Below are 12,539 nucleotides of genomic sequence, written 5' to 3'. Positions count from 1 at the left end.
AATATTTCTATTAAAATTTGATTCCACTTAATGGATGGTGAAAGGGCTTAGATACCTGAACGTGTTTGAGACATGTTTGAGTTTTAATTCTTCATCTCATTTGGACTTCACATGGTTGTTACCACCCATATGTTCTTATAAAATAGGAGGACTATGATTCGCAACAAACTAGGGAGAATTATTTTTATAAGAAAAATTGGGATGATTTCCCTACCCATGATTGTAGGTATTAGAGCATGGATTATTCTGCTGATTGTTGTTAACATAGTTAACGTTATCCTGTTCACTTCCCCATGAATGGTGGCTCTTTTCCATTTTCTCTATAAGGGCATAGACTATATCCTTAGAACTATTCGTAAGGGCTCATCCAACCACAGCATCAATGGTCATCCTTGTAGAATAAATGAGATCATTGTAAAAGGCATGGACAATAAGCCACTTTTTAAGTCCATGAATGGGGCATAAAGTCAACAAGTCTTTGAGTCTCTCCCATGATTCAAAGAGCGACTCACCTTCTTCCTGCCAAAAATTATAAATTTGGCTCCTTGTTTGTATCGTTTTTCTTAGCGGGAAATAACACTCGAGGAATGCAATTTTTCGCTCGACCCATGTTGTAATGGAATTCGTTGGCAGAGATTGTAGCCATACTCTAGCTCTATCAGTGATGGAAAAAGACAACAATCTTAATTAAATTGGAGAAGGTTTGAAATTACTTAATTTTAGCGTGTCATAGAATTCCATAAAGATCGACAAGTGTAGGTTGGAGTTTTCGGTAGGTAGTTCGACAAATTGGTTTTGTTGCACCATACCTACGAGAGATGACTTAGTTTCAAAATTAGTAGGCCTTACAGTAGGATGGACTATAGTAAAATGTAGTTTCTTATCGGTTGGAACAACATAGTCCTTAAGTGGACAATTATCGTCAGCCATAACTCGTTGTTGTCCTAGTAATTGACGTCTCTCGTGTAAGAAACACTCAATTTTTTTATTGATTCAAAAACATTCTCTACACTGTGAGATCTTCGCATAAAATCAAAACGAAAAGTTAGCAGGAAAATCAAATAATAACAGAACATTGCCTTAGTCTAGACGGTAATAGAATATAATAACAATATTAGAAAGTTGGTCCCCAACAACGGTGCCAAAAACTTGATACACCGCAAGTATACAACAATACTGAATTAGTATGAAAGATTTATCTTTCCTACAGAGACCAATTTTTTAAGTATTGGATTCTATCATTTATATGTTTTTCTAAAGCAATCGAAATTTGAATGGAAAAATGGTTTTGAATAAATAGTAATATGCTTAAAATAGAACCTATAGTACATGACTTTCTACCTCAAACAAAATCACACAAACTCCTAGACTCAATACAAGAAATGAGTAAGTTATAGAAAAATAGTGATATTTGGACGACACCTACTTTCCTCAGTGTATTGTCCTTTCTTAAACAAATAACCTACCCACTTTCATTGGCGTAACTTACTTGTTTAAAATCAATTTTCACATAGCTATTATAATGAAGTTTTCTCAACTGAATCATGGGACACTTTCGTCGCCTAAAACTCAGTTACTCGGAATTCGTATTCGAATATCGATTCACACATTTTCAGGGTATGAACGTTATCTGAAATATTTCTACTTTCGTAAAATTATCTTGAATTTCAAAATAACTTTAGATTTTTCTTCTCGTATAGAAGTTACAGAGAGTTTACATAAGGCATGTCACGAGTCAATCCTCATGACCTTTAGTCCCTATGAGACTACTCTGACATGGTAATTGTTAAAATAGCAAAAACGAAAGCATACAAAAAGCATACATGATAATAATAATAATAATGATACATTAGAATATGGAATAAGTAGAAATTAAATTGAATAAAATTCTTCAATGGAGTCTTTAATTCAGTACACCAACAATAAGAAAGCGATATCGAAAGGCAGGAAAACAAAAATACTAAAATTATGTGTGTAATGATTCTCTCCAAATCCTAAACTTTTATTGGCCTTTATAAATTATTACAACCTTGAATTCATGTTCTTGGCATTTAAGAAGTATTTCCTCATGCATTTGGATAGTTGGTAAGAAGAGGTAACAAAACGTTTCAAATCACAAAAATTTGTAACAACTCCTAGGGTTGTTACGACCCGTAGAGCTGGCTATCAGGGTGTCTTAGTGGTTGTTACAACGTGTAGCACGGGCTACGAGTCACCTGAAGCAACTTCTATTTTTTTGCATGGAGGGGCGTTGGTGGCCACTACAACCCATAACATGGGCTACGACCAGACCGAAGTGGTTGCTGATTTTGTATGGTGAATTTTCCTCTTTGATGCTCTTTGGTGTATTTGACCTCTATTCGCTTCTATTTTATTTAGAATGCTCCTTTTTGTCAGAATGATGGAGAAAATGTACAAACGCGCATAAAAGTAGCAAAAACAAAGATTAAAGTAATAATATTTGGTTTTAAAATGTTGTGTTGTGTAAAAACTCTATCTTATTTGAATAATGTTGTTTAGTTTGATCTCGTGGAAAAACTCAAAATTTTTTATATAAAGTTGTTATGTTGATTTGAAATTATTTTTCATATATAAAAGGTCAAGGTTCATCACAATTCACCACATTGTCATCCATATAGACAAACTATCTATTTATTGATTTTTTTTTTTTTAAACATAGGTGGTCCTCATCCTAAATAATACTACTCCCCTTTAAGATCATGTAATGGTTTAGATGGATGAGTGGCCTTAAGTAAAGGTATCACGAGAGAAAGTTTTGTAGGCAAACCATGTCAAGAAAGGAGTGGTTGGTGCCATTCACATGCTTTGATGCCACTATAGACTCTCTCTATATATATCCTCTGACATAAGTTTGGTTTTGGTTGCCAACTTTGTATTCCAATAATTATTTTTTCTCAGCTTCACAAAGACTTTTTTGTTTACCTTTGAATTTGGTTTCTGAAAATTTGGAAACTCTTTACCTCTTTCTCAAAAGCATTTTAGATTTTTCTTGTATACACATACATGTATACCTATTATGGATTAGGTACACACCAAACGCCACCATTTTATTTTATTAGCAAGAATATGAATTTAATTAGACTACAGGTTCTTCGGGTAAGTATTTAATATCAATTTATCACCAATCATACGTTTTTTTGTCAACTTTTAGGTATAACGGCATAAACAGCTTCATTAACGATTTTATTTATTATGGGAATAACTATGGTCAACATTTTTGTTTAGTTTGATTTTTTGTTACAATATTTGTTTAATTTGATTTTAGTCAAGTTTACAATTTTCTCATATTTTCTTCTACGACCGCCTAACTATGTGAATTTTGTTAAGAGGGAAAATGTATACGGTGTTGAAAAAAAAATTATGTACGCGGAAGAAAAGTAAAAGAAAATTCAAAAAGAAATTTCACAATTGATTATTTAACTTTTAGTTTTTACAAAAATAAAATTACAAACTGTCTTATAAAATTGTATTTTTTAAAGAAAAGGTTGCAAACTCTCAAAACTAAAAAAATTTATTTGAAAATTTATAAATCCTCCCAACTAAAATCTTTTGATATAAAAATTATAAATTCTTTCTCAATTATAATTTTTGTAAAGAAAAATTACGAATCTTTATAACACACACAACTACCAAAACTCCATTGCACTCACAAAACTACATTTTATTATTAGTGAATAAACTCAAACTAACTCTCTATATTCATAATAATATTTCAATTCCTAATATGCGATATGAAACTTGGATGAATATATTATTTGATTCAACACAAGGTAAATTAGCATTGCGACTTATTTGAATAAATAATTTAATTTTTTTCAAATATAGAAGAAATTCAATTATAAGAAAGTCCAATCTAAAGACATGAATACTTATGGTTGAAGATCAGAAGGTTCCAAAGTCAAGAAATTAACACTCAATCTTTATCTCATATGATTGTTTGTAGTTAGATTTAATCAAAGGGTCTTCATATTCCATATTGAGTAACTTGAGTGCTTCTATTTTTATTCATTCGTACATTTAAACTATTTCCTATTTATTTATTGACTTGAGCATTGGAGTGTCAACCGTGTAGGTTCATCACGTCAAAAACTCACTTTACCATATCTGAACTCTATCAACAACTATTTGTGGGAATCTATTGAGTCATCATGAGGAGTATCCACATTGGGTCAAGAGCAATACACAAGTGAGAGAGACACCACATATTCACCCAAAATCTTAAGGTGACAAGTGTATGAGTCATCTCGCTTATGAAATATCCAACCTCCACTTTTCTAATCAATGTGGGACTTTCAACTCACACTTGTACACAACAATCTCCCCCTTAAGTGTGAGTCCATCCACTATGTTCCTCCTCAAGTGGACCTTATTTTATCCGCATACACTTATATCACCTTTGTGGGCACTACAATGGAACACACCGCTTAACCACCACATTGTCAGAAAGACTTTCGATACAAGGAGTCGGTCCCTTAATTGAATCATCAGCTCTGATACCACTATTGGATCATCATGATGAAGATCCATATTGAGTCAAGAATAACATATAAGTGAGAGATACATTACATATTCATCCAAAACCTTAAACTTTTAATCCTTATGAATTTCTATGACCAGATTCTTCTAGTTTCAAAGTCATAAATCACTACATCAACCTCGCTCGAACAAAAGATAGTGATATGTATAATCCATTTGTGGAAGTCACCATAGATTCATCGACCTTAAAATGTCCCTCGTACCTCACATACTCTACGATTGACGGGAGATCATCTAGAAATGGGAGATTAAATAAAAAATATCTGACACAAAGCTATTCAAAATCATCAGTGGCAATTAGAAGGCAAGAAGACGACAAACTTATATAAGATTTTGAGTGATAATAAGGTTAATAAGATTTCCAACACGACGCTTTTGTTGGGTCCAACTGTCGTTATAGAGAATCACTTAATATCGAGAATTCTTATTAACGGCGGGAGATCTTGTAATATCATATACACTAACGTCTTTACGAAACTAGGGTTACACGATCGGAGCCTCCTACCATATAAAAATAGAAACTTTGTAGCATTTAAATTTTAAATATAAGCTAACATTTAAAATAAATTTATATTTGTTTAATTTTTTATTATGGAAAACACCTTTTTTTAATAAATAATTTAATGGATAGGATGACACTTAAACTTAAAGTCTTTCTTGTTTACTTATTTTATATTTTTAACAAAATACCCTAAGTGTTAAAATTAACAAATAAACACTGAGTTAAAATAAAAAATATAATGTGGAAATAAATAACATGCAAATTATATATTTTTACAATTTTTTCAATAGACACATAAAATATTATTATATTTATTAATTAGTAATGTTAACTTGTGTCCTTGGGATACAAATTAAGAGATAAATATAATAAAATTTTATTGAAAATTGTGTGTTGAATTTAATATATATTTATAATTAATAATTTTACTTTTTTTTTAAATATAAATTTTTATTTCTAGATTTTTTTAACATATGTTCAAAGATATAAATTAGCATTATCCATTATTAATCACGAGACTGTATAAAAATATATAAATTCTAAAATACTTTATATTTGTAAAAAAGATATATATAATTTGTGTTATATAAATATATTTTTCACATTGACTTCTTTATATTGATTTTTTTAAATTTTTTTTACAAAAACTTTCTATATCCCGATTATTTTACTTTATTTTTTATTATTTTATTTGTTTGTACGCTAGAATTAGAAAATATAGGTAGCAATTATGGAAAATGTAGAGTAGTATTTTTCCTTTTGTCTTTTGTTCCTCTATTTTTTTTATAATTTTTTTATCTAATTTTGTATTAGAGTGAGTAAAATATTTTATAATTTTAATTGGTGTTTGATCCATTAAAAAAGAAAGGCGAAGAATTGAAGTTAATCTAAAATGCTATATACCCTTCAAAAGTGGACATGTTGTACTTTAAAGGAAAGATTTTCCTTAACTTGAAATGGTGGAAATTGATGGGCAGGGTTTGCCAAACACATTTAAAATAAAATAAAAATGTTGAAAAACTTTTGTAACATTAAAATGAAGTTAACTAGACTTGGCCATTGAGTTTCTCTTGTATATAAAGGTCATTAACTTGCCATTATGTAAAAACTAGGAAGTTTTATAAATATAATAAGGTCCACATTTAAGGTTCCAAACAGATTAGAATCACACAAACAATTCATAGGAGAAACAAAAAATAATCTCTTTGGTCTTTTTCGTCATCTCCTATGTTTTATAAGGTTGCTCCATGTTTTTCATGATTTCTTTTACAACTCTTCATTTTATCATTGTTTGATTAATTTCTTCTTCTATTTGTTTTTAGATTGAGAAATAATGAAGATGATGAATGTGTTGAGTAAGAAGAAGCTTGGAGTGTTTTTGCAACTATGTTTCTTGCTATGTGCTTGTTCTGAGAAGACATTAAGGTTTTTCTTCTTCTTCTTCTTCTTGTTTTGGCTATATAGCATTTAAGATAATTTGTATTTGCGTTTATCTTTTAGTGTGTCAGAAAATATAAAGGAAAACAAAGGAAAAAGAAGCATGATACATTAAAAAGTATAACATTCTATGTTTGTTTTGTTGTTTTTATTCTTTTCATGAAAAGTAAAAAAAGAGAGAGAAAGAGAGGTTTAAGCAAAAACAAAAAGAGTCACGGTTTGGTTGTCCTTTGTGTTTCTTCTCACATGAAAACTTTAGAGTTTCAGTTTCATGTTTTTAATAATAATTTATTATTGTTGGTGTTTTTGTTTGGTTGATTTTTTAAGTTACTGTTGTTGTTTTGTTAAATTGTGTGGATTTTCACACTATGGGAATTGAAAAGACATTTTGCAAGTTAGTCACTGTTTTGGTGAAAAGAATTTATTCTTGCATTCATCATTTTCTGACACTTCTAGTTTCACATGTCTTCCTCTTGAATCATGCTTACTTGCAAAAATGGTTTTAATTTTCTGGAAATATCATATATTTTCTGATTATTATTATAAACAACAATACAATTTAGATTCATTGAATAATTTATTTTAATTGATGATTTACTCTAATCATCCATGAACCTAAATTTATGTCATTTATATATTTGTGATTTCCTATATAAAATTTGGAGTTGACTAGCATAAAGTAAGTTGTAGTATTCCCAAATAAGTTTCATAATAGTGTTATTTTAAAATAAATGTTTTTTTTTTTCACTTTTTGATATTCATATCAATTACTATTTCCTAATCACTATTATAAATAAATTTTTTTTCTATATTATATATTTATCTGGTAGTGTATTTAGTTCATATATGGATCAGACGCATCAACAGTTAAATATAAAAAAAATATTTATATTAATGACCAGAAAATATATTAATTATTCTTATTAAGAATAATTAAAATTAATTTATATTAATAATGTTGATTACATTATCCTATATGCACAACCAAAATAAACATTTAGTTTAATCTCATTAAACACGTACCGAAAATATAATTCTAAACCTTTTTTAAATTTGAGAAACATACTACTAATTATCAATAATGTTAATTTAATAAAAATGTCATATTTTATATTTTATGTATATAAAATACTATAAAAAGTAATAAAAATTACATCCATTTACGTAAGTTTTTGAAAAAATATAAGAAATTATTACTGCAAAAAATAATAAAAAGTTGGAATCATGTACCAATATTTTATATTTATCTACTTCAATAACAAATATATTACTCATCAAATAATCTAAATAATGTTATGCAAGAGTTTATGTAAGTCATTAAAATATAATTTTTTTTAGAGAATATGATTAATAAAAAACATCAATTATTAAAATCTTTAAATTAGTTTCTCATTTTAGAAAAGCATGATCTATAAAACTTATATAGATATACTTACTTTATATATGTTGACACACATGGAGTTGATTAAGTCATTTCTCAATCCAACCATAAATTAACTTTATTACTAACCTACTTTTTCAACACTCACCGTCACGTACCTTTTATTAAATTCACTTTTTTGACTAGAAGAAAATAAAATCTATCAACAAAGTTTGGCATAATTATTTTCTGCAAATACAAACAATATTTAATTAGTATTATTTTCATTAAATTTTATCTTACAAATTATATTATTTTTATATACAGAGAAGGATCGTCAACTTCTATAGTCAAGTTGAATACAGATGACCAACAACAGGTGACAAAAACTAAATATTAAAATAAAATAATTGATTAATTATATTTCTTTTGTTTTGTCTGAATTTAGTGTTTGGTATTTTAGCTCTTAAGAAATATTCTTTGACTTTGAATTTTTGTTTTCAGTTGGTTGTTGACAATGGCATTGTTTCTGTGACTTTGTCAAGACCTGAGGGGTACATCCTTGGAATATCATATAATGGAGTTGACAACATTCTTGAGTCTGAAAATAAAGATGATAGAGGGTAATGTTACTTACTACTTCATTTCAATATTAATAGCAAAATTTGATTAATGCATATAAATTGTTTTTGTTGATAAAGTAGATGTTATGTTTAGGGGTGGCAAACGGGCATGCCCGCCCCGCAAAAGCCCGAAAAAAAACGGGGCGGGACGGGGTGGTCATAGTTGAGGATGTGAGCCTAAAACTTATTCGTCTCGCAAAAAAGTGAGGGCGAGACGGGGAAAGTCCGCGGGCACTGCACTCTTTAAGTCTAAAAATGCAAAAAATGTAAATACACGTGCCTTGCAAAAGCCCGCGAAAACAACGGGGCGGGGCGGGATAGACACATTTGAGGGTGAGGGCCTAAATCCTTGGCCCGCCCCACACAAAAGTGCGGGCAAAACGGGCATGCCCAGCGGGCCGAGCCCGTTTTGCCACCCCTAGCTATGTTACCGACAAAATAGTACGATTCTATTTAATTATGGTTTAAGAAATTCTATTTATCTATAATTTTATTCTAAAATATTTGAAATTTTGTGTTGTAGTTCAATTTTATCATGAATTTAACGTGTTATTTAATCTTATGTCGTAGGTACTTTGATGTTGTTTGGAATAAACCAGGGAAAACTGGTAATTTCTCGAGGTATAACATTTTAACATTTAATTTGTATTGAATATTTATTTTTTACTTATATATTTGTATAGATATTTTAAAACAAAACCATTATTTTTTAGAGTATAAATTTATTGATCAAAAGCATGAGATTAATTCTTAATTGTAACCATGCTGCAGAATCCATGGAACAAACTTTTCAATTATTGCAGCTGATGAGAATATGGTGGAGATTTCATTTTTAAGAATATGGACACCTTCTATGAATGAAACAGATGCCCCTATTAACATAGACAAAAGGTGGATTATTTAATGTCCTTTTACTATTTTAGAACAAATTTTGTTAGAAAAAAAATATAAGTTAATTAATGAAATAAATTTATATATGCAGATACATTTTCAGAAGTGGTGATTCTGGATTTTATTCGTACGTGATATTCGATCGACCCGAAGGAATGCCAGCAGTTGAGGTCGATCAAATCAGATATGTTTATAAACTCAATAAAGACATGTAAGTAAAATTGTTTTCAAGATATACTTTTCAAAACATTTTTTTTTTATTAAAATTAATATGGATCTCATTAAATTTATAAAATTGAGTTTATATAATATTTAGTAATGGAAAATGAATGAGACAGGTTTAAGTACATGGCATTATCTGATACGAGACAAAGAAGCATGCCAGCAATGAAAGATCGACTAACAGGTCAAAATTTAGCTTATCCAGAAGCTGTTTTATTAACTAAACCGATTGATCCACAATTTAGAGGAGAAGTAAGTGAAAAACAACTTTTTTTTTTTTAATTTGGCTTTTTATGTTGATGCAATGCACGTGAATAAATATGTTCGTGGATGGATGATCAGGTGGATGATAAATATCAGTACTCATGCGAGAACACAGATAACAATGTTCATGGATGGATTAGTTTTGATTCGGATGAGCCCATGGGCTTTTGGTTGATCACACCAAGTAATGAGTTTCGAAATGGTGGGCCTATTAAACAAGATCTTACTTCTCATGTTGGGCCCATCACTCTTTCCGTATGTCCCAACTTCTATTCTTTATCTTTTTTATCCATATCCGAAGTGGTAATAATCACTAGAACACACACAATAATGATAACGTCCAATTTAATAATATCGATTTTTGTCTGGGCTAAATTTGTATTGTATAGATGTTTGTGAGCACACACTATGCTGGAAAGGAAGTGACAATGGCATTTGAAGATGGTGAAAGTTATAAAAAGGTTTTTGGTCCTGTTTTTGTATATCTTAACACTGATTCAAGTGAAAATGACAATTCAACCCTTTGGTCAGATGCTGTGCAACAGGTTCAACTTGTTAAACCTACCGCATTGTTTAACTGCTTATGTTAATGACAAATCAATTTTAATTAGTTTCTTTAAACATTTAATTAGTTATCTAAAGAAGTTCAAAGTTGGCCTTATGATTTTCCTCAATCAAAAGATTATTTTCCACCAAATCAAAGGGGAATGGTGTTTGGAAGATTACTAGTTCAAGATAGGTACATTTTATTTATTTATTTATTTATTTGATTTCGTAGAAGAAAGAAATATAAAAATTCATTTAATGTTCCTTCTTTTCATTTCTTGAATAGGTACTTCAAAGGAGGGAGATTTCAATACACTAATGCTTATATTGGTCTTGCTTTGCCTGGAGATGCAGGATCATGGCAGAGAGAAAGCAAAGTATGTATTTATATAACATTTTTTCGAATTTATGTATGAGTTTTTATGAGAAGTTTTGAGTTCAATTTTGAATTTCACACTAAATATCTTCGATGAAACCATTAGGATGTAATAACGAGAGTAAAACCAAAGAACCTCGTGTTTCCTTGATTTTGGATTGTGATGCATCTTAAATTATTTTATGCAATTCAAAGGGTTATCAATTTTGGACTCGAGCTAACGCGAAAGGATACTTCAAAATAGATAATATCGTGCCGGGTGACTATAATTTGTATGGTTGGGTTCCTGGATTCATTGGTGATTACAAATATAATGCTACAATCACCATCACTTCAGGTAAATTTTTTTTTACTCTTTTGTAGATGAAGTTAGCACAAAATTTAGTCGATTAAACAATTACTTGTTTGAATTTATAGGTGGAGTCTTAAACTTAGATTCACTTATATATAATCCTCCGAGAAACGGACCAACTATTTGGGAAATCGGGATCCCAGATCGATTGGCTTCCGAATTTCATGTTCCAGACCCTTACCCGACTCTCTTGAACAAATTATACTCCGAACAACGCAAAGACAAGTTAGTTCAAAAAACATGAATTTTACCGAGACTAAAAACATATCTTAAACGTAAATTCTATATTTAATTCATTTCAAATGTGTTTACATTTTACAGGTTTAGACAATATGGATTGTGGGAACGTTACAGTGATATATATTCAGATGCTGATCTTGTTTACACTGTTGGTGTTGACAAGAATAAAGATTGGTTTTATGCTCAAGTTACAAGGTAACAATAATAATAATAGTAATGATTATGTTTTTGTTTTCAACTATGTTGTTACTAAATTGTTTTGTAAACAGAATAACAGAAAACAAAACATATGAACCAACAACATGGCAGATTGTCTTTGAACATCAAAATGACATTATCACAGGAAACTATACATTACAACTAGCCTTGGCTAGTGCTTCTGATGCAAACTTAGAGGTACATTATTTCATTTTTTTTTGGTTAATTTCATTGCCTTAATAACTCTATATGCACGAAGTTATTTTGATTGGACTAAATTTTCAGGTTCGGTTCAATGATGCTGGTGTAGATCCGCCTCATTTTGCGACGGGGCGCATTGGAGGAGATAATGCCATAGCAAGACATGGAATTCATGGATTGTATTGGTTGTTTAGCATTGATGTTCCAAGTAATGTTCTTGTGAAAGGACAAAATGTCATCTATTTGAAGCAGTCAAGAGCTATTAATCCTTTTCAAGGAGTTATGTATGATTATATTCGGTTAGAACGACCACCAATAACTTGATTGTGTTCAACTTTTTTCGCAATATAATTATAATATACGATATAGCATGATTAGGTAGAAACTAGAAAGGGTTGATTTATAGAATAAGTTCTATGGTTTTTCTAAATCCTTAACTCATGACAAGCAAGAAGTAAAATAGTTTTTCATGTTTCAAATTTGGTTGTGTCTTGAGAAGATTCAGGGGTGTTGGGGTAATTTGCCAAGCGATGTGACAAAGAAAGTCAAATATTGTTATTTGGCTTACTTCTATTTAAATGTAGGAGATATGAAAAACATCCTATTATATATGAAAAATATCATATTATAAATTCTAGTTAACAGACTTTCGATGTCACACTGGATGTGATGACATCCAATTCTGCGCAGACAGGAATGTATACAGCAGGTAAATGTAAAATGCAGTAAATAACACAAAGAATTGTTTATCCAGTTCGGTGACAAACACA

General features: G+C 30.0%; 1 protein-coding gene and 1 non-coding gene across 2 annotated transcripts; both read left to right on the top strand.

Moving 5' to 3' along the window:
- Positions 1-445: 445 nt before the first annotated feature.
- On the top strand, positions 446-551 carry LOC127078068 (small nucleolar RNA R71). The gene has a single exon (XR_007787814.1). It is a non-coding gene; the product is annotated as a small nucleolar RNA R71 (small nucleolar RNA).
- Positions 552-6,129: 5,578 nt separating this feature from the next.
- LOC127074985 (probable rhamnogalacturonate lyase B) lies at positions 6,130-12,319 on the top strand. Its single transcript, XM_051016415.1, has 17 exons — positions 6,130-6,298; positions 6,382-6,484; positions 8,184-8,235; positions 8,361-8,479; positions 9,050-9,100; positions 9,251-9,370; positions 9,462-9,581; positions 9,709-9,844; positions 9,935-10,111; positions 10,246-10,401; positions 10,489-10,595; positions 10,689-10,779; positions 10,974-11,115; positions 11,196-11,355; positions 11,452-11,565; positions 11,640-11,766; positions 11,854-12,319. Exons 2-17 carry the CDS (start codon positions 6,393-6,395, stop codon positions 12,091-12,093), a joined length of 2,004 nt encoding a protein of 667 aa, XP_050872372.1. The 5' UTR covers positions 6,130-6,298; positions 6,382-6,392; the 3' UTR covers positions 12,094-12,319.
- The last annotated feature ends 220 nt before the right edge of the window (positions 12,320-12,539 follow it).

This window comes from Lathyrus oleraceus, chromosome 4, assembly GCF_024323335.1.
Source record: "Lathyrus oleraceus cultivar Zhongwan6 chromosome 4, CAAS_Psat_ZW6_1.0, whole genome shotgun sequence".
NCBI classification, from domain to species: domain Eukaryota; kingdom Viridiplantae; phylum Streptophyta; class Magnoliopsida; order Fabales; family Fabaceae; genus Lathyrus; species Lathyrus oleraceus.
This window is presented reverse-complemented; position numbering and strand designations above follow the sequence as displayed.

Coding starts and splice junctions, on each gene's coding strand:
- LOC127074985 (XM_051016415.1), top strand. CDS start 6,393: ATGAAGATGATGAATGTGTTGAGTAAGAAGAAGCTTGGAGTGTTTTTG. Junction 6,485..8,183: donor TGTTCTGAGAAGACATTAAG/GTTTTTCTTCTT, acceptor TTTTATATACAG/AGAAGGATCGTCAACTTCTA. Junction 11,116..11,195: donor TACAATCACCATCACTTCAG/GTAAATTTTTTT, acceptor TTGAATTTATAG/GTGGAGTCTTAAACTTAGAT.